A 22,670-nucleotide genomic window follows, 5' to 3' on the forward strand; every position below is an offset into this window, starting at 1 on the left:
TCTAATTCCTTGATCTCCTTATTCCCAGTGCATCTTAATTATTTAAAAGACATAATTCCTGTCCCAGGCTCTCAAATTAATGAAAGCCACCCCCCCCCCCCCCGCCCCACTTCCTGCTCCCACCCCTGGTGCACATGCTATAATGCAGCATGAGGAGTGGCCTGCTTTGATAATGCTACTGTCTGGCAGGGAGGCGGGGATAATCTCCCCATTTTATAGATGGGGAAAATGAGACATAGGGTGATTACATGACCTGCCCCGTCACTTAGCCTGATACTCCATCATGGTGTAGAGGGACCTGAAGGAACCCCATTTCTTAGCTTCAGTTGTAGACTTTTACAGACACTTGTGCTGAAACAATGTTTTACTCTGAAGCAGCCCCAGTGGGGTGCCTACAAGGCGGAGGGGCCAGGAGGTTTTGTAGAGGACCCTACTCCTGGGCATTGGTCCTTGCTAGTGGGTGATCGGCTGGCTTCTGGTCCTCCGTTTGGCCCTGCATTGGGAGCACCCCCTCTTCTTTGCGACTGTAACCTGGCTGATGAGCATTGTGGGTCCAGGTGGCTGCTGGGCAGCTGGTCTGCGTTGAAGCCCATGCAGCTTGGGTGGTTGGAAGGCCTGTTCCTCTGTCCCAGCAGCAGCGTCCTGTCCAGGACAGGGTGCTGAGTTTGTAGGGCCCGCAGCCCTTCTGAGCCAGAGTGGCGGGTCTTGTACCTGCATCTGCCTGGCTCACCTACCCTGTCCCCCACCACTGAGCACCGGGACCTTCCTGAGGCCTCTAAGGCACCTGCCCACCTCACGCCTTGTGCTCCAACACCCTTGCCCCTTGTCTGCCTATCCATTCTTCCCCTCCCCCCTTCCACACTCCCACCTCCCCTTTCTCACACACCCACCTCACCTACAGTCCCTGCTACTCCCTGCACTGCCCACTCCCTTCTGCTTCCTCTCTTCCTCTCCATCTCCCTCTTCCTCATTCCCCACCTGTCCCCTCACCCCCTCTCCCACCCTCCTCCCCAGTCTCCCACCCAGTCTGTCCTGTCCTACTCATGTCTCTTTCCCTCTCTCCCAGCTCTCACCCCCAGCCCCACACAGACACCCCCGCCACACTCACCCCCTCATCTGGCTTCTCCTCTTTATATCTGGCATATACCTCTTTCCTCATGTTAGTCAGGGGCTTTCCTCATGTTCTCCGGGGCTGTGCTATTCCTGACTAACGCCGTGGGTAGAAGGCTGGCATTTTCCAGGCCTGTTTGGGTGACCTATGGACACAGCCATTCCATGGGCTTCTGTCCCTATGGATGGCCACCTACCAGTGGGGAATCATTGCATTGGTCATGGGCGTGGCACACGTGGCTGTGGTCTAGATGACTCCAGTGGGCACTGTGGTCTGAAATGTCCCTCCTGAGTCCCTCCTGCACCTTCTTTCCTTCTCCACCTCTTCAAATACAAAATGAAAAGGCCAACTTAAAACCATCCTCAAGGGGCGTCAGGGTGGGTCGGTCACTTAGGCGTCAAGACGCTTGGTCTCTGCTCAGGTCGTGATCTCACGATGTGTGAGATCGAGCCCCAGAGCCCCGAGTTGGTCTCTGTGCTGACAGCGTGAGGCCTGCTTGGGATTCTCTGCCCCTGCCCTCTGCCCCCAACCTAAATAAATAAACAAATAAGAGTAGATAATTCGTAAATAGGAGAATAATGTACTTTACTCAGTGTGGAAAAACAGAATGAAGTACAATGATAAAATCAGTCTTTCAAATTTTAGGATAGTAAAATGTCCCACATACAGGTAGTGATGTCTCTTCATTTTCAATGAGATCTTTCTTTTTGGCCCTCAGTAAAGTTTTATAATTTTTTTCATGTAGGTTTTATTTTTGTGGAGTTTACATCTATCAAGTTTCTCTTTAGTATTTTACATAAAGATCCAGTAGCACACATATTATTGACAGCAACTTTTTAAAAAAAAAAAACATGTTTATTTATTTTAAGAGAGAGCACACATGAGCCAGGAAGAAGCAGAGAGAGAGAGAGAGGGGGAGAGAGAATCCCAAGCAGGCTCCATGCTATCAGCACAGAGTCCAACATGGGGCTTGAACCCACAAACCGTGAGATCTTGACCTGAGCCGAAACTGAGTCGAATGCTTAATTGACTGAGCTACCCAGGTGCCCCGACATAGCAACTTTTTTTTTTTTTAATGTTTATTTATTTTTGAGAGAGACAGAGCACTAGTGGGGGAGGGGCAGAGAGGGAGGGAGACACAGAATTTGAAGCAGGCTCCAGGCTCTAAGCTGTCAGCACAGAGCCCCATGCGGGGCTCGAACTCACGAACTGTGAGATCATGACCTTGAGCCAAAGTCGGATGCTTAACCTACTGAGCCACCCAGGCACCCCTCGACACAGCAACTTTTAACAGCAAGCTGCAGAATTTCCCCCAAAGTTATATTCCATTTTTAAAAAGTTTCTCCTTCATGCTTTGTACTGATCCTCACATATACACATTTTCTTTTTCCGTCTTGTTCTTAATCATAGTGTTCTACTTTCTAAAAACGGTTACCACACCTTTATGTGTTCTGTCATAGTTTCACATTCTGGGTTTGGCCACATGAAGGCTCCTTCCTCCATTTGGAAGTTGTGGTGAAGAGTCTGAACTGTCCTTTCCTTCCTACCTACTTAAAAAAAAAACAAAAAACAACAAAACAAAACAAAAAAAAACAAACCTTTTCTTCCGGGTTTCTTTGCCTGCGGCAATCTAAAAATAGATCCAACCAAGCTTACTATCAGACCTAATCAGTGATGCTCATTGGAAGTTAGTTGAAAAGGAAACCAAGCTGTTGCTTGTTAGTTTTCAGCAGATTCATCATCTACTTGGGCAGCAAATGTTTATTGAGTGGCCTGCTCTGTGCTAGGGTCTGGAAATGCAGGCTTTCTATGGACTTCTGTTCCCACTGGGTAGTAATTGATCAGAGGGCAAGAACTCTGGGTCAGTTTCAGGGTGAATCCTGAGAAGTGAGGTCTGCGATTGTGATTTAGGCTTTGTGATCTGTTACAGGGATGGTAAAGGCATGCTTTCATCTCTCCTGCCCATAGCAGTGTTGCTGGGCTGGACTGGGAAGGATTCACCCTTTGTTGCTCTCCTTTTTCTTTAGTTAATCTGTTTCTTCTTTTTGTCAGAAAACTAAGGAGATGCCCTTATTTGGTAGCCTTAGGCGAAGATTGAAGAATCCAAGTGCATGTTTGCTTTCTGGGGTGGTCTGGCATTTTTCTATCTTATTCGCACCTGTGTCTCCAGATTTTATGTTACTGTCTTGTGCAGATTAAGCGGTTTTTGAATGTTTACTTAATTGAATATAATACCATGCAGTAGAACCTTGAGAATATGTTTGAGTGGAACGAGTTTACAAATTTATTGCCTCCTTTCCTGAAGAGGCAGTAGTGGTTTTCTCAGGTGAAGATTTGGAAACAAAATGTATTTTAATTCCAGCTGCAAGAAATAGACACATAGTTGTTACAAGTATCGCGGTAAATACCATGTTATCTTTCTGTTGATAGGTTGTTGCCTCTGAGTACCCAGCTGAATTGAATCTGGAGGAAAGAAAGGTTTTCAGTGGTTAAGGGTAATTTACGTTTGGATAGTAAGGTGCAGAGGGCATTGATATGTGTCTTTGGGGGTCTATTTTTAATTCATAATTTTAACATCCTAACAGTATGGAAGCACTTGGAAGATCCTCTCCCTGCTCCTCCCCCTTCTAGCTAACCCTGTTTCCCTTCCTGTCTGTTACTTGTTGACAATTTAGATGTATGTATGAATCACCTAGATAGTTTCCTGTGCATTATGTGTTCATAAAATATATTTAGGTGTTTTTGAAATGTAAATGTTTTTATACTATGGATTTTCTGTGATTTGCTTTTGTATTTAATATATGGAAAAAATCTTTTAACACAGATTTCATTCAAAAATCTAAATGGTTGCCTAGATCTCAGTGATAGATGTATGTATCATAGGCTGTCCTCATTTAAAGGAAGGTTTTGCATGGCTGAAGTTTTCAATGGGAGAGTTCTTTCCTTTCAAACTCTTGTTCTTACAGCTTTCTTGAATAAGAGTGACACCTGTTACAGATAACTCAATATTTGGACTTTTAAAGCTTTATTTTTTTAAATGTTTTTATTGATTTTTGAGAGAGAGAAAGAGACACAGTGCTAGTGAGGGATGGGTAGAGAGAGAGGGAGACACAGAATCTGAAACAGGTTCCAGGCCAGAGCCCAACACAGCGCTCGAACTCACCAAGTGTGAGATCATGACCTAAGCCGAAGTTGGATGCTCAACCGACTGAGCCACCCAGGCGCCCCTTAAAGCTTTACTTTAAAGACTGTCTTGGGTTTTCAAGGTCAGTGTGTGGAAGTTCGATTGTAATTTTCATTCTGCTACATTGTTCATGTCGCAGAGTGATAGGATGGACAGGACAGGGGCCTTGACCTCGGTGACCTTGGTGAGGAGGTAGAGACAGAAGCAGGTATAAAGCTCTGCAGTGGTACCAAGAAAGGGTCAGAGAGGGCCTCTGAGGGATGGTAAGGCCCACATAGGGCTTAGAAAGACGACAGAAGAGAGTCACCTGACCCAGAGAAGTGGAGGGTTGGGAGGGCCTCCGTGAAAAGGGGAAGAACAGGGCCAGGATTTGAAGTCAGTGCAAGCACAGTGCACTCAGACATCAAGGTTCAGTGTTACTGTGCCGGGGGAGAGCATGAAAGGGCAGTGAGTAAAGCTGGAGGGGGCTGCAGAAGGGTCCCTCAGGTGTCCTTCCCAGGAGGACAGGCAGAGAGAACCCAGGGATTGGCTTGCATTTGGTGAGGGCACTCCTCCTGGGCATGGGGGAACCAAAGGGAGGGAGCAATAACCCCTTTGGGGAGAAAGTCAAATGCTGTGATTATGTCAGGACTTGGCTGTGCAGTGAATGTAACACAGAGGCTCTGTCCCTAAGTGTGCTGGGTCAAGCTCATAGCGACCCATTCCTAAACAAACTTTATCTTAACAACTTGGTTTCTATCAGAGACGTCAGACCATCTATAAGGCACTGATTATTTCCTAAGTGGGAAGTGGAAATATGATGTAAGAATCCCTAAGACATTCGGTGGGGTAGGAAGCCTAGGGAGGTTTGAGTATGTTCGGAACCGTGCTGGCCTATTCATGACAGATGGAGGAGTGGAGGCCAGGATACTGGGGATGAGCCGTGCATCCCGCGTAGCTGGCATTAGGGTGGGGGAGGGTGTGCCCTGTGGAACCCTCCTTCACATGGCGGGGGGCAGTGAAAAATTCTGGAACTTTTCTAAAGTATGTTTGTTTACTTTGAGAGAGAGATCAGGGGTGGGGCAGAGAGAAAGAGAGAATCTCAAGCAGGCTCTACTCTACTCGCATGGAGCTTAACGTGGGGCTCGAACTCACGAATGTCAAGATCATGGCCTGAGCTGAAATCAGTAATTGGGCACTTAACTGACTGAGCCACCCAGGTGCCCCGAAATTCTGGAACATCTATGTGCGTGTGTGTGTGTGTATGCACTTCTTTTTCATCCTTTACAGTGTGCATGTACATATATATAGGGAGCGCATGCTCAGGACTTTTTTTTTTTTTTAATGTTTATTTATTTTTGAGAGAGCAAGCACAGGGGCGGGACAGAGAGAGGGAGACACAGAATCTGAAGCAGGCTCCAGGCTCCGAGCTGTCAGCACAGAGCCCGATGCACGGCTCGAACTCATGAACCGTGAGATTGTCACCTGAGCTGAAGTTGGATGCTTAACCGACTGAGCCACCCAGGCGCCCCAACTCTGTTGTCCTCTTAACGAAACATGGGGTGTCTGAGAATGTGAACATGGGAGAAGATCAAAGGGAGGCCATTTCCTGCAGAGGTGCTCAGATTGTAGGGCAACTGGCATCACTTGGAGCCCTTGTTAAAACCCAGTGGCTGTGCCCCACCCCAGAGTTTCTGATCTGAAGCCCTCATTGGGCCTTAGGCATTTCAGACAAGTCCCCACATGATGCTCCTGCCACTGCTCAGGGACACACTTCGTGTAGCTCTGTTCTAAACAACCATTTGTCCTGCCCACCTATGGAGAGTCCCCATGGAAGAGTGTTTCTCTCATCCGGGCTTTAAAATTTTTTTTTCTTTTTTTACATTTATTTTATTTTTGAGAGACAGAGACCGAGCACAAGTGGGGCAGGGGCAGAGAGAGAGGGAGACACAGAATCTGAAGCAGGCTCTGGGCTCTGAGCTGACAGCACACAGCCCAACATGGGGCTGGAACCCATGAACTGCGAGATCATGACCTGAGCTGAAGTCAGACAGACGGAGGCTTAACTGATTGAGCCACCCAGGTGCCCCTTATCTGGGCTTTTAAAACAGAATAGTAGTTTCTTGAGATGATAATTGAATTAATCGTTTTGGATTTCAAGTTTTTCTCACCAGTTTGGGAGAATTTAATAGGTCACCCTGTGCTTTGCAGGCTGTGATGCTGCCCTACCTGGAAGGGACAGAAGAAACTCAATGTCCTCTCCAGACCAAAAAAACATATTTCACACTTTCTTCTTGCAAGATGTAGAAATTAATAGAAAAGTATAGAAACGTATTCTGTGAATACACTTGTGGGTAGTTTTAAACATGTATATAGTTTTAAAAGGCAAAAATGTTGGTTCTACTAAGTTTCTGTTCTCACTTAATATCGACATTTTTAACACGTAAATACTCTTTGGAGGACCAGATGTCCTGTGTAAAGCCCATGCTTTCTTGCCTTTTTAACCACTTTGTAAAAAAAAAGGAACTTCTTGGGACAAAATTTTTTCCCATGGGAATGTTGGTACGCTTTTATTAGGTAAGCCTGTGAGGAGGTCAGAATCATTTCAAGTGTTTTACAGCTCAAGTTCGGGACCTGCCAGCCTCGAATGCAGGGAACACAGGGCAGGCTCTAGAAGGTGCTGTCCCTGCAGCCTGGCCTCCGGGAGGGCCCAGAAGAGAGCTAGTGTCGCAGGGAGGTCCGATAAGCAGGTGCTCTCCGTGAGGCCTGTGAAGCCTGCCAGTTACTGGGGTCTGCTTGGCCACCCCAAGTATCTATCCTTTTCCTGTGGCGCAGTTTTCGTCCTGTGTAACTGCTTAGGACAGTGACAGACCTGGCTGGCTGCCCAGCGTTCAGGCTTTGGAGCTAGACTCCTTCAGGTCAGGCAGAAAGCAAGGATCCCCATTCAGTGGCTTCTTGTTTGAAGAATTAAAAACAGAAGAAGATCTCCTAATCTGACCTTCCAGTCCATTTAAACACTTTTAATACTTTTCTTCTTACGAGAGTAATGCATGAAAGAAAAAGTAATGTGTATTCTTGTTTGAAAAGCTTCCAAGGCTACCCAAGGGGAGTCAGATATTTGCTGTCTCCTGGTACTAGGATTGTTGAGGCTCATGGCTGGGAGCAAGGATGCATCTTTCCTCAGTACATTTAAAGTTTTGAGGGGCGCCTGGGTGGCGCAGTCGGTTAAGCGTCCGACTTCAGCCAGGTCACGATCTCGCGGTCCGTGAGTTCGAGCCCCATGTAAGGCTCTGGGCTGATGGCTCGGAGCCTGGAGCCTGTTTCCGATTCTGCGTCTCCCTCTCTCTCTGCCCCTCCCCCGTTCATGCTCTGTCTCTCTCTGTCCCAAAAATAAATAAACGTTGAAAAAAAAATTAAAAAAAAAAAAAAAAGTTTTGTTCAGGCGGAGGCAGGCAGCCCGGGTGGTTGGGGAGGGAGGGATTCCCCACGACTGTAGCACTGACCCAGGGTCTTACCAAGGCGACGAGTCTGTGCAAAGCCATGCTTGCACGCGGTGAAGGGTACACATGCACTTGGTAGGGGATACGTCGAGTGGGGAGGAGTTAAATCCTGTACCCTGGGTCGAGTCGAGGTCTGCCCCATCGGTAGACGAAAGGGCTGGGGACATACTTGTCTGTTTCGTTTCTATTTACGTTGTACTGCTTTACCAGTTACTTCAAAACTTAGTGGTATAAAATAGCAGCCGTTTTGTATGCTATGTAATAAAGCAGTGGGTCAGGAATTTGAAATGCAGATGTTCTCTGCACAAGTTTTCTGGAAATGCAGAAGTTCTCCGGAACTTCAGCTGGAATGACTCAAACGGCTGGGGCTGGAGAATCTACTTCCTGGAGGTTTCTTTGCTGCCACATCTTTGCCTCTGAGGATCGGCTCAGCTAGGACTGGCTGTTAGCCCCGGCAGGTGACCTGTCTGCCAGCGGGGTGATCAGGCCTCTTCCACAGCGGCCCAGGGCCCCCAGAGCCGGTGTGCCAGCAAACTTAGCGGAAGGGCACGCTGTTTGCGACCAGTCCAAGAGCCACATGGCATCACCTCTGCCCTCCCCTGTGCTGGAGAGGGTCACAAGTCCACCAGATTCAAGGGGAGGACGCACACGCCCCACCTCCTGACAGGAGGCGTGTCCAAGAATTTTTGGACAGGTCTTCAGTGCCGCCAGGGAGGCACTGTGTACAAAACACAATGACACCATACAGCTTTGCAGTGAGCACTTGGCACAAAGTGAGTCATAGCCCAGACGAGGCGTTCTGTTGTAGTTAACACGCTCAGAAAACCTTGAGAGGAACAGTAAACAGAGTCACAGAATGCGTGCAGCCGTGTTGATGTACTTCAGCGTGGCTGGAACTTCCTCTGCCAGTAAGACTCACTTTCCATGAGCTCCAGGTGCCTGGTATTGTACAGGGCTTCTGATTTGAATGCTTCTCTAAATTAGAGTTTCCTTGACCTGAGCAAGCGGGGATGGGAATAGCTGCACACTCTGCTGAAATAGGGAGCATCTTCAGCACTCATGGGCTTGTTGCCCTCCTTAGGACTCATGACCTCAGCGTCACTCAGTTTTAGTTGGAGCACACGCCACACACAGGGCCGCTGAGGCTGGGGAATTAGCTTGGAGGACAGGACAAGAAAAAAACAAAATCAAGATGTCTTTTTTCACCAGAGATGGGGGTGACTCTGGGGCCTGGGAATGAGGCCTCACACTTGGAAGTGTTGGGGGAGTGAGGGCTGTCATTGGCCTTGTGACCTTGAGCAAGTCCCATGAGACTCCTCGTGGCTCCTATCTTCAGCTGTGAAATGGAGATAATAGCATGACCTTGTGACTAGAAACAGTGAGCAAGAAAGGCCCGTGGGCGGCCACTGGCGGTGACACTGGCATCGCTGTGCTTCCTGGTCACAGGCCTTGGCCTTGTCACGAGATTCCCCAGGGCTGTGGCCATCACCTGGCTGTATGCAGCAGTCCGTGCCACGTTCTCTCGAACCTCTGACATATGAGTCACAAGCAGGTGTCCTACCTGCACCTCTGGCTGGCGCTGGCCTTCCCAGCTCCAGGCTTCTGTTTCTACTTGCTTAGTAGACATCTTTAGCCTGGATCACTACAGGATGCATCCAAGGGAATATGTGCTAATCCCAGAGCATGGTCCCCTCCCCCAACCATCTCCTTATAACACCCATTCGCCACCCCCACCCTGATACACCGCCTGTCCCCTCCTGTCCTCTCCATTCTCAACCCATCTGTCCCTCACACCCCTACTTCCTGTTAGGCCAGAACACAGCTGCCCTGCATCACACTCTGAGCTGGTCGCCCACTAACCATAGCCCCGCTGTCTGGGAATGCTAGGAAGGGTAACCAGGGGTGCCCACGTTTGGTTCATTAACAGAAAATCCCCATGGGGAGCTTGTCAGGAAAGCCCTCATGGCCCACGTGACCCTACACCTTCATCTTTCCCTCCCCAGGGTATTTCTGCTAGCATTGCTCCCCCCCCCACCCCCACCCCTCCGAGGGCATCCCCTGCACAGGCCAGTAGATGTCCCTGCCTGTATGCAGCCCGCATCTTCAGAGTTCGGTGACCTCTCGTCCCCCCTCTGCTCCCCAGAACTGGGTCGATGGCAGCCTCTACTTCTTGTAGAGCACAGAACGACAAACTATGCACCGTGAGCCAAATCTAGCCCACCCTTCAGCTGAGAAAGTTTCAACAATTTTTACACGGTTGAAGAAAAGGAAAAAAAAAAGGAATCCTATTTCATCACACACGAAATTCACATTTCCATGTCCTTGAATGAAGTCGTGTGGGAGCACAGTCACGCTTTTGTGAATTATCTATGACTGTGCCCACACTACAGTGGCAGAGTTGAGTAGTGGCTTCAGAGATCCTGTGGCCCACAAAGCCTGAAATATTTATTCTCTGCCCCTTTACAGAAAAAGTTTGCTGATGACTCCTGCCTTAGAACTGGGATTCCTAATCATTTGGGAGAGCTTTTCCTTTATTCTTTCAGCAAATACTGAGTGAGCGCTGAATATCACGAGGAAGCATCTCAGTTTCCTAGAGAACAGTAGTGAATGAAACAGTCTTTGCTGTCTCGGAGCTTCCATTTTCTGGGCTGGAAACATACAAGCACATATAGATAGATACATTGGGTATATTGTCTGATGATAAGTGCAGTGAAGAAAAAGAAAGCAGGTTGAGTGTGGGGAGGGAGGAGAGAAGGGGGACGCTATTAATAGGCTGGTCAGGAAGACCTCACTGATGAGGTAACTTGAGCCAATACCTAGATGAACTGAAGGAGGCAAGTTAAGGAGGCATTTGGGCGAAGAGTAAGTGCAAAGGCCCTGAGGCAGGAGGAACAGCCTTGGCATGTTGGAGAAATTACGAGGGACCAGGGTGTTTTGAGCCTGGACTGTACAAGCAGATAGGCGGGCAAAGGTGAGGTGTGGCTATGGCAGGTCACCAGATCCCTTAGGGCCGGGCTCTCTACCTTCCCCAGGGGGCACTTGAAAAAATGCAGTGCCCAGGCTCCTCTGCAGAGATTCTGTTTCAGGAGGTCTGTAGGGCCTCACAGGCTCTGGGAAGCCAGATTTGATCCCTTGAGACTAGAGAAGACAGACCCTCACTCCACTCTCTCCCTTCCCCCTGCTAATTCTTAACCATTGTTAGGTCTCACAGAACCTTTTCAGTCCAAAGGGCACCATGGATTAGGAGCATTTGCTGCAAGACCTCATACAGTGCTTGGCTTCTAGCAGGGGCTCAATATGTAAATGTTTGCATGTTTAAAAAATGTTTATTTATTTGTTTTGAGAGAGAGCGTAGTAAGCAGGGTAGGGGCTGAGAGAGAGGGAGAAAGAAAATTTCAAGCAGGCTCCATGCTGTCAGTTCAGAGCCCAACTTGGGGCTCAATCTCACAAATCGTGAGATCGTGACCTGAACCAAAATCAAGAGTTGGACACTTAGCTGACGGAGCCACCCAGGTGCCCCTAAATGTTTGCATTTTTAAAAACAGACCTACATTTATGCTGATGACTGTCCTCTCCTACTGCAGTTTGTGGGCATGCCATTTCTCCCCACTGCCCCGTCTTTGAAGGACTGTTTATGATCCGGGTTCCCCATCATTTTGTAGGTGGCTGGCGCTCCACCTTTTCCTGCATGAACGGGGTCAAGCTGTTTCCCCTTGTGGTTCCAGGTGGACCCTACTGCTTCTTGCCAGCTGAGCCTCACCTCCTCCTCTGGTTCTCGCTGACCATCATGTGTATGTTGCCTACCATACAGGTGAAGTTATGCACAGGGTCTTAGCCCTCCGCATCTGCAGGCACCAATTTTGTTGGCTGGCTGGCTGGTGAATGAGCCAGAAAGGATTTTAGCAAACATCGAAGACAGAGGGCAAATCTTGCATGGGTTCTCCGTGTGGTTGTACTGTCCTAACATCACCAACCTGAGTCGGTGAGCCCCTGGCATGCTGGTTTATAGCGTGTCTGGCTGTCCTCGCCTGCCGGCACATGGGGTATACTGTGTGTCATACAGGTTTGTGCCCATTAGCTGGGCCAGAGAGCAGCTTTCCTAATTCATTCTTCTGCCTCTGACTTAGGGCAAAAATACATGTGCTTTCTAGGTGAAAATGGTGATCAGAATGCCCAACAAAACATTGAGAAGCCTATTTCAACCATTGAAAATGTACAGGTGTGAAACAGAAATGGTAGTTTGGTTTGATCCAGTGTTACAGCGGTACTTAAAACAGGGGAATAGGGTTGCTGGTGCAGAATCCGTGCCTTCACTGAAGTCTGGCATTCAAGAACTCAGAATCTATCCTCATCCTGAAACATTCTAAAACCAGTGCACCTCTGAAATTCCAAACTTTTATTGGGGAGTTTTGAAAGCTTTGTATGTGTGGTTTTGTGTGGACTTTCTAGGATTTTCCCAAGACTTCCTGAAACTCATTCAGGAATTCAGTGGAGACCCACAGAGTGCAGATTGATAAATTACATTATGAAAGTGATACTTGGGGCTCCTGGGTGGCTCGGTCGGTTGGGTGTCCGACTTTGGCTCAGGTCGTGATCTCGCGGCCCGTGAGTTTGAGCCCCGCGTCGGGCTCTGTGCTGACAGCTCGGAGCCTGGAGCCTGTTTCGGATTCTGTGTCTCCCTCTCTCTCTGCCCCTCCCGTGTTCATGTTCTGTCTCTCTCTGTCTCAAGAATAAATAAATGTTAAAAAAATAAAAAAAATAAATAAAAATAAATAAAAGTGATACCTGATTAATATTTAAGAAACCATGTTAGGTTAATAGAGACCACAGAAGCATTGAGTTAGCATTTTAATTTTTTCTTTGGTGGAGAAGACACTCATTTTTAATCATACCCTTAAAAATCACTCAATTTGTTTTGCCCTAAATGAAAATTTCTGTGTGATCGATTTTCTTGAACAGGGTTTCCTTGCATAGCATGAAATTTGGATACAGACAGTAAAAGAATTGTGAAACCAGTGTGCCTCAGTTTGCATGCAAAGTATTTTTTGCAATAAAAATTAGAATAAATTAAAATATCTTGAAAGCAGCGTAAGGGAATTTGGTGTTAAGCCATTTGTTAGTGATGGCCAATGATTATCTTTTTTTTCCTTTTAAGTTTATTTATTTATTGAGAGAGAGAGTGAGAGAGCCAGAGTACTGGGGGAGGGGCAGAGGGGGAGAGAGAGAATCCCAAGCAGGCTCCAGGCTATCAACGCAGAGCCCAACCCTGACTGGATCATGACCTGAGCCGAAATCAGGAGTTGGACGGTCAACCAACTGAGCCACCCAGGTGCCCCATAATTATCTTTTTTAAAAAATACCTTTCTTAATATTGAGTCCTTATATGGTATGTAATTGACTTAATTTAGTTCCATTTAGTCCAAACATCAATAGAATACAGCTGTTCGTAATTCTCAGAGATCCTTTTGAGACACTGTAAGGTGGGTCAGATTAACTTAAGCAGGTTGCAAAATTCTAAGAGCAACATTAATTTTTAGCAATGTTTAACTTTTAAACTCCATGCTGTGCAAGGTTCTAGGCTAGTCTACACTGAACACCAGGAACAAGGCTCTGTAATTGTTGGAAATTGCTTGTGTTTTCCCCCCTTGAAATGAGTCTGCAGTAATTCAGGAGCTTTCCCTGCCTGCTGTGTGTGTTTTTTGTCTGAGCTGGGTGCTGAGTCCTTTTTGTTCTTCAAAACAAAGCAGGCGGTGTAGCTGTTGAGAATTTAAAAGGAGGCCAAAAAACACTTGACATAAAAACATCTTAAAGATTAATTAGTAATAACACTTCTGAAGATAAAAGTACTAAGCGAGGGATAAGTGTAATAAAGTGAAAACATTCCTTACCTCCTCCATTCCACTAATTTGGTGGCTGGCTGCATGTGTTTGGTGTTCAGGGAAACCCACCTGTAAACCGCCTATTAAAAAGAGGTGTGTAGTGTGGGTGCTGTGACAACATGGAGGGTCTCCTCCTGTCCCCTGGAGCAGGGAGGGAGGTTGAAGAAGCTTTCCCAACAACAGAATGCTCAGGTGAGGCGTTCTGGCCAAGGGGACCACCACAGGTGGAGCTGCTTTAGGGAGGGTGGAAGCTGCAAGTGGTGGGCGGGGCCTGGGGGGGGGTGGGCGTGGAGGTCTGATTGGTGAGGAGGGAGATGGGGTTCGTGAAGCTCCGGGGGTGAACTGGGAAGGGCAGGAGGTTTGTCCAAGTGCAGGGAGCCAATGGAAGAAGTCTGAGCCACAAGAATAGGTTTGGGCATTAGCCATGATGGCCATTATTATCCCCTCATTAAGGGTGGCAACGATGTGGTCATGAGCATTATTCCTCAGGACAGATCCCAGGGTCCTCATCTGCCACCCAGGGGAGGAGTGTTTATACAGGACCAGTAGGGAAGGGGAGAGCCCTGAGAGCCCTGGTGTCTGTACTTCAAGTAGGGAGAAGATGTCTAGGAGAGGGGGCAGCCTTATGTGCTCTGAGGTAGTCTAAGGATGATGGAAGGATTGAGAAATGTCTCTGAGACATTTTAAACCCACTCAAGAAAAGGTTAAAAAGAAACCGAATAAACTAGTAACCATGGAATGATTTGAAAAGGCTGTCAAAGGTGTTATCTATCCTAAAGGCATCTTAAGGAATGGATAATTAATTTCCCCCCTCCTGAGGTTCCACAGCCAGAGAGGGACTGCTTCCTGGCATATTCTGACAAGCAGCAGAATCCTAAAGCCAAAATGAGAGGATGTGTTTATTTGAGATACATAGTGGAGAACAGGATCCATGGGGTTTGGCAACTGCTGGTTGGTTCACAATGCTGGGTGTCCAAGCTGACCACTGACCCAGATGTTCCTGGGTCTTCTGGGTGGGGGCCACCTCATGGTAGTGGGGGGGGGCACGTGAAAGGGGGGCACATGGTGTGGGGGGCAAAGAGTTCAGCAAAGGTTTGGAAATCTTTTCCCTCCTTTTTTAGAAAACAAGGTAGGAAGGAACATAGATGCATGGAAAAATAAACGATTATGTCACCATTTGAACAATATTTTGGCATCTTCAGACCATCTTTTTATTCTACGTGGTTCTTAGTAGTGGAAGTCATACTGCATGTGTATTTTCTCATCCGAAATGGTCATAATTGCATTACCATGTTACAATGTATTTTCAGTTATATTTTTAATTGAGATATAATTGACATGTAACAGTATTATTTAGTAACATAGCAATATATAATGTGTTAGTACATATTACATAATATGTATTTATATATATATATATACTATATATAAATACACTATATACACTATATATATACTATATATAAATACCCATAATATATAATATATGTTATGTAACTCTGGTTACCATCCATTACATCACATACTTACACTGTGTGTATGATGAGAACTTTGAAGATTCACTCTTAGCAACTTTCACTTATGCAATGTTATATTATTAACTGTAGTCACCATGTTCTAAATGACATCCCCAGGACTTTTTTATTTTGACTACCTTCACCCATTTCACCAATACCTACATGTTCACCTCTGGCAACCAGTAATGTATTCTCTGTATCTATCAACTTTGGTTTCTTGTTTTGTTCTAACATTCCACGTATAAGTGAGATCATACAGTGTTTGTCTTTGACTTATTTCACTTAGCATAATGCCCTCAGAGTCTATCCATGTTACCTCAAGTGACAGGATTTCCTTTTTTGTGTGTGTGTGTGTGTCTTTTTATGGCTGAATAATATTCCACGCATCCAGTGATGGACACTTGAGTTGTGTCTGTGTCCTGGCTATTGTCAGTAATGCTGCAGTGAACCTGAGAATGCATATCTCTTCCAGTTAGCGTTTTTGTTTCCTTGAGATAAATACCCAGAAATGGAGTTGCTAGATCATATGGTATTTCTATTTTTAATTTTTTGAGGAACCTCTTACTGTTTTCCGTAGTGGCTGCACCAGTTTACATTCCCACCGACAGTACATGATGGTTCCCTTTTCTCCACATGCTTGCCGACACTTGTTATTTTCTTCTCTGTTTGATAAAAGTCACAGTGATATTTAATGGCTTTGCGATTTCATTGAATGGCTGTATCATAATTTATATAACAGTTTCCCCATTATAGGATATTTTGATTTTTCCCTCCCCCCCCTTTTTAGTATAAATAAAGCCATGATTTGTGAGGGCAACTTTCCTGTGTATAAATGTGTATCCTGAGGATAATACTCAAAAGTAAGATCACATGGTCCAAAGGTAAAAAACATTATTTTTTTTAATGAATAAGGAATGTAGTATGGACTTATTTTAATTTCTCCCATTTCTTGCATTTTTGCCACTTTTAGTTATTTATTGCAGTCTTATGTATTAGTTGCTTCCTCCTTTCGGAGGGGAATGTGCTTTTATGGAATCAGCGAAATGTGATTTTGGGAAGTTAAGTCCTATTCTGTAAATATTTGTTAAACCCTACTACGTACCAGAGGATGACCATAAGAAGGTACCTCAGAGTAGGTACTAACCTTAATGCCTTTCCCAGCTCACAGAATCACCATCCCCGGGATGGGGAGGGTCTTTGTCTTTGCTCTCTCTCTTTCCCCAGCATGTAAGAGCACCTGGCCCTGAGGAGGTGTTCACCATTTGGGGAGTGACTACATAAGAGCCAAACAGGAATGCGTAGGGGCGCCTGGGTGGCTCAGTCGGTTGAGCGTCCAACTTCGGCTCAGGTCATGATCTCACGGTCTGTGAGTTCGAGCCCCACGTTGGGCTCTGTGCTGACAGCTCAGAGCCTGGAGCCTGTTTCAGATTCTGTGTCTCCCTCTGTCTCTGACCCTTCCCCGTTCATGCTCTGTTTCTCTCTGTCTCAAAAATAAAATAAAAATATAAAACAAACAAGCAGGAATGCGTACACAATATTAGAACCACTCATTCACGCAGAAGGTTTCCTTATGAAGTAATCCTCTGTTCCGTGACGTCACGTGGGCGCTCGTGGTCTGGTAGTATGTTTCAAAGTCAGCCATGGCAGGACGTCACTGTTGCAGCTGGGGCTGATTTGTGCACATTTACTGGGCACCAGCTGTGTACACATGATGACCCACCTTCCGGGTGTCTATGATCAAGGAGGCAGGCCAGCCGACCGGAAACTGGAATATGAGAGAGACGTGGTAAGTGCTGAGAGATGATGGACTTCCAGGTGAGGTTAAGCCATGGCTTCGGCCCGTTATTTAACTTCTCTGGGTTTTGGTTTCATAGAGATCTAAAGAAAGAGGTTGCACCAAGCCCTGGGATCTCTTTCAGGCCTGTAGTTCTTTGATTCTCCTGCCTGGCTTTTCCTCAAACAAAGGTTGAGGACATACTGTTTATCCAAACACAAGCATAGTTGAACTCCAGACCCCACAAGAGGTATTCCAGAATTAAAGAGAGGCATAGGATCCTTTTTCACTTACGTTTTAGTAGGAGTTAATCCTTTAAAAGTGTGCATTTTGTTGTCTTTGTGAGCTGTAATTCAGATTTCTTAGTGTACTTGAAAATACTGGTTAAATATTAAAATTCTATTCGTTGGAATCCTTGAATGTCATGAAGTTAAATATTGACCTATTTTCTTCTTCTTTCCCTTACAGCTGTTTGGGGCAACTTCGTTAACATGAGGTAACTCTTTTTAATAACTTGGATGCTGTTGGTGGGGTTTTGTAGATGCATTTCAGTCATTACTTGTCATGGGTTAATTGAAGAATATTTAAAGAACGAAACTGAGTCTTTTTGCTATCCGCACACCTGAGCTTTGTCTTTCTCCTTACGTTCTCGAGGAATACATCTGATTTTGCTACTTGCCCATTTTTACTGGTTGGCTCCCTTGCATTGCCCACCTCAGGGTCCCTTCCCTCCTTTGGTACGCAGTAAGGGGCTGACGCTAGCTTTTACACTGCTGAAATGTAAGGTGTGTTTCAGGGTGGCTCAAGCAGGCACACAGGGGGCGTGCTTTTCCAAAGCCTTTTGAAAAAGAGGCTGTCTTCGGGAAACCACGGCTGGCCCCTGGCCCTGGGAGCAGACCTTGAAGGCTGAGGTCATCTGTTTACCTCAGGATTAGGCCCAGGGAGGCTTCCGACTGAGTGTGCATTATTTGTTCTTCATGATAAATGCGGGAGGGGCACTCAGAAGACTAAAATCTTTGTGTTTATGTTCTAAAAAAATAATAATAATAACAGGCGTTCATCATAAAAACAAATTTGGCACTGCTAGTACAGTTTTACGTTTGAAGCAAAATTTGCTCCACTCTCTGCTTCTTGGTGGTGAAAATAAAAGAGCCCCGGCCACGGTTGTGGTGCTCGTGGTGAGTTTGGAAGTTGAATGTCCCTGCAGGAGGCCACTAGGGTAAAGGGTTGCTGTGTCCCCACCAGGCTTTTCATATTGAGTAGATTTTGCAAGGCCGGTGGGGCCGTGTTGATCTGATTCCCACCGCTAGGTCATGAGTGTCTCCTGACAAAGGCTTCTTTCTGTGTGTGACTAGGAGGGGTGCTCAGATCCCATTTAAAGGAACTCTGTTTTTTCACTTGGAAAAGCTCCATTTTGCATTAAAGCCCCAGGAAAACCCAGCCGAGAGACTTGGACTCCTATAGACACCCTTCCTGCCTCTAATTTATAATCCCACGTTGGGTGTAACATGCAAGTGAGATTATTTTAGTTGAATAGAAATAACCCTTCTGCGGTAGAGGTGAGGGGGTGAGATGAACTAGAGGTTTCCTCTCCTCCGCTGTCTTCTGTTCCTCTGGTGTACCCCCTTCTGGAGGGAACTGGAGCCCGGGACCGATGTTTGGGAAGGGGAGCGGTGAGGTGGTCTGCAGGCGTTGGTGTGTGTTGTACTTTGTTCACAAATAAATCTTGAGGTCGCCAGGCCTTTCAGTGGATCTCAGTTTTGTAGCTTTCTACTCAACAGGTCTATGCAGGAAAACGGTGAACTCAAAATCGAGAGCAAGATTGAAGAGGTTAGTTCCTTTCCTGTAATTTGTTTCTGGTTTTTTCGTTATGTTTGTCAATTTCAGCTCCTTTGCTGGTGCTGCTGTCTTTAGTGTGGCAGCTTGCTGCTAATACGCGATTTGGAAAACATCTCCAAAATTTACCCTTATTTAGAGGAGCCTTTCTGTCTCTTATGCTCTGGATGCATCCCTGTGTTAGCATTTGTCTGTTTTATCAAGGTGTGATGTACTGAATTCCTACTCAGAGGCAAAATGGGTTTAAAAGTTTGTTACGACTTCTCAAGTGACCTTCAAGAATTTCTTAGAGAGGGGGAGGTGAGTACCAGGGGTGGAGGCAAGTGCCAGAGCAGATGTTGAAAGGAAAACCAGCCCAACTCAGATGCTGGGACTCTGGGAACACAGAGGGTGCCCACATGCACAGATGGGGGAAGTCACACACCCACCTCTGAGAAACCTAGCTCCTCTGGTGGATTTATACACCTTCTGTTTGAAAATAATCGCTTATGTTTTTAGTCAAATAATTGTAGATATAGGTATGCTAGTGTAACGCGGGCTGTGGGAGGGGATGCAGAGTCCCTCATTTTGGTTCGAAGCCAAATGTCACAGTCCTGGAGAAGCCCTTGGATTGAGCTCCCTGTGTTAAAACACAGCATTGTGGGTCAGCTCACAGCCTGCCATTCATTCATGTGCTGAGCAGATGACATGGCGATTATGTCAAGAAACAAGAGGTTAAGCTTTTAGGGGAGGGCAACGTTTAGGGGATTCTTTAGTTCCTAAAAAGAATGGGTGGTGGTGATCTGTCTGTTTTTTGTGAGCCTCAACCACTTTGCTCATTAGTAAGGAAAGTAAAAAGTTAATTTTCTGAGAGAGACTTAAGTGTCTCTGGAGTAAGAGTTGGTCCAACATACAGTTTACCATCTCAATTCTTAACGTGTGATTCAAGTGATCTAACTTAATTTCAAACTGGAAGTGGATAGTAGAAGAAATTAAAATCTGATATGTGTTACATCATGTCTGTGTGGAACATCAAAGAGGGATGGTGGAGAACTCTCTTTGCTTCAAAAGTAATTTTGGTTATTTTTGTTTTAGATTGTGGAACCACTAAGAGAGAAAATCAGAGATTTGGAGAAAAGGTATGTGCACATTTTTAAGGAAAATCCTTCTATTTACTGACTTTAGAAGGTCAGCATCTGATATAAGCTCATCTCACCTCTGTCATTATTTTTTTAACCGTGTAATTCTATAATATGAGAGGTGTTAGGTGCTTTCAACATAAGAACTTTTTTCTGTGAGAAGGTAGATGTTTACTGTCAAATTTGATGCAGTGTTTTTAAAGCTTTATCCTCCTTTATTTTGCTTTTTACAAACTATTTCTGATGAAAGCTATGGGTTCTCTCTAGGAAAAAAAAACTTATTTATTTCAATAAAGTTAATTGTTTCAGGAGTCTTCCTGAAGCTCAACCACACAGATCCTACACTAAAAGTCGTTCCTCTGTTATCCCGTCAGTTTGATTTCTACAAACTCTCATATCTAAACAAATAACCACATAAATGTTTTGGTTTTGGTTTTTAATCCCAATTTGAATATAATACTCAAATATTCAAAACATTAGAAGAAGATAGGATCTAGGTGTGTTGAAATCTTCCTTTTCTGAACCCCGTGAATTTCTCAGTTCCTGAAAATTCGTGGCATACAAATTGAGGCTAGGCCTTACCTTCTTTTAAGTTATGCAAGGCGATCAGATGGTTTCTAGCATATACTGATTAATCTGAGGGAATTCCAAAAGAAAAAGAAAAAATAAAACTGGAGGGTCTAAAACCCAGTACTATATGTAAGTACTGTAAGAAATTAGGTGTCACTTGTTTGCTTGTCACCATACCTCAGGAAGGTTCCAGAATTGTCCAGGTGAAGTGGCTGGGAGGGAAGAATTGTATAATATGGTGGGAACTTACTTGAATCAGATTCCAGAGCAAGTTGCTCCTCACCCTTTGTCTTGGTGTTTTCCCTGACTCTCCTCCTGCTATGTGTAGTTCTGTTGTGCCCACATTCCCTCTCTCTCCAAAACATTGGAGCTCGGGGCACTGGAACTTTTCCCTTGAGTTTATCTGGAAAACTGTGCATCCAGCATAACAGTTGGGTTTTTAGAGGTTTAAAACAGAAAAATGAAAACCCTCATTAAAGTTGACATTATTTTTTTTTTCCTTACCTTGGCATGGGTTTGGATGATGTGTATCAGTATTGTATGAGCCTTTATCAAGCCCAGATTCATAAAAGAAGAAATGGAGGTCAATTTTTTCTTTGATTTCAGTGTCTGCGATAAATGATCGCAGAGAAATAAGGGTGAAGAATCATCAAACTAAATATGTTCATCATTTTCTTCTTTGTCCTCAATTGATAGTTTATATATAGTCATACAAACTATTAATTTCAACTCTTGCTGTACTAAAAGTTGTTCTTTTTTAGCAGATTGAGTTAGTAATATAAAGTTGTTATTTGTTCTTTAAATTTTTCTTGCTGTGATCTGGGCTGAAATTATGCTGCTGGTAACATTTCACTGGATGGGAGCCAGAAATTCCACCTTTAATAAGACTGGTAGAATTTGAGAGATTTTAGTTGAAACTTAAAAAAAAATTGCTTATGGTAAGAAATAACCAACCAGGTTTTATGTTGGCCAAAAAAAAAAAAAAAAGGCCCACCAGTGATTATTTTCTTTAGAGAGTAATATTCATTTATGAAAAGTGAATCAATTGTATAACACTTCCCTAAAGCAATGGCTTACACACAAGATCTCTTGAAATAGGAGAATTTTATGATTCCTTTTGATACTTTTGTGACAATATTTGTGCTTTTTAAACAGGAAAGAGAAGCACAAGTATGAATGTAATTTTGAAGAAAGTACCAGTAACTCATTCTTCTCAAGCTGTGAGAGCTCCCTTTAGGATGGGTGTAGAGGTCAAGCATTTGCCTCTTGGGGCTGCTTTACTAGTTATTCATCCTCAACTGGTTCTGTTCTCCAGTTTGGTGATCAAGTCAGGCGACAGATGAGCCCGAGTTGTTGTGTGTGTTAGAAAGTCAAGTATGGACAAGACTTTGTGGTAGAAATCGATGGAGCTCTGTCGGGTTTTATTTTTCTTGACTGATTTATATGATAAGAATGATCAAACACCCATCTAGACGTGAGCAAGATAAGAATGTAACTGGACTACATTGTGTTGATGTGCTTGTCACCTGGGGGCAAAGTGGCCCCCAAGATATTTAAGGGTATTTTTGAAAGGTAAAGATTATATTCATACAAGGAAAGAAATGGGGACAGTGCCCTTCGAGAAGCCTGAGTAAGTGAGTTGTGTGAGTTTTTCTCTTCTTTACAACCCCTCCCCCCATTTCTTAAGAGTTTGATTGCCTGCCATTTGTTTAATTTCATCTCCATATCTTTATATTTTCTGTTAATTTCATCTCCATATCTTTATAATTTCTGTGCAAGTCATGATGAGAATTTAAATTCTAAGTAAAAACACTTCTTACTATTGCTACTTTAATGAACAGTAAGGGTAGAGTCTGGAATGGCATAGAATAATTACTAAAGGATTAATTTTCGGGGGTAAGAAAAGTTCCATTATTCAATTCGTGCTACATTCTGCCTCCCTTGCTTGCTTGTCTCTCTCATACTCAGAAATGCCGACTGCAGGCTTCATGTGGGCAGGGCCTTGACCCTCTATGTTGTTTGCTTCTGTATCCTCAGCGTGTGGCACAAAATAGGTGCTCATTAAAAAGTTCCCAAATGAATGTATGGATGAGCCAGTATGCTACTACATAGGGTTTTAACCTACTTCATGCCTTTAAAGAAGCCTGTGCCTCTTCCTTGCCCACTTTGTTCACTGCTTGGCAAGTGCAGCAGGGGAGGGCT

General features: G+C 45.0%; 1 protein-coding gene across 2 annotated transcripts in view; it reads left to right on the forward strand.

The window, feature by feature from the left end:
* UXS1 (UDP-glucuronate decarboxylase 1) overlaps positions 1-22,670 on the forward strand; it is a 96,981-nt gene that overhangs the window by 12,272 nt on the left and 62,039 nt on the right. The window contains exons 2-4 of one of the 2 annotated variants that reach the window (XM_045445543.1): positions 17,413-17,440; positions 18,726-18,774; positions 19,855-19,898. In XM_045445543.1, coding sequence (XP_045301499.1) covers positions 17,413-17,440; positions 18,726-18,774; positions 19,855-19,898 — 121 coding nt within the window. Of the gene's footprint in view, positions 1-17,412; positions 17,441-18,710; positions 18,775-19,854; positions 19,899-22,670 lie in introns of both variants that reach the window. The other variant, XM_045445542.1, reaches the window with a different exon arrangement.

Source organism: Leopardus geoffroyi, chromosome A3 (genome assembly GCF_018350155.1).
Source record: "Leopardus geoffroyi isolate Oge1 chromosome A3, O.geoffroyi_Oge1_pat1.0, whole genome shotgun sequence".
In the NCBI taxonomy this organism is placed as follows: Eukaryota; Metazoa; Chordata; class Mammalia; order Carnivora; family Felidae; genus Leopardus; species Leopardus geoffroyi.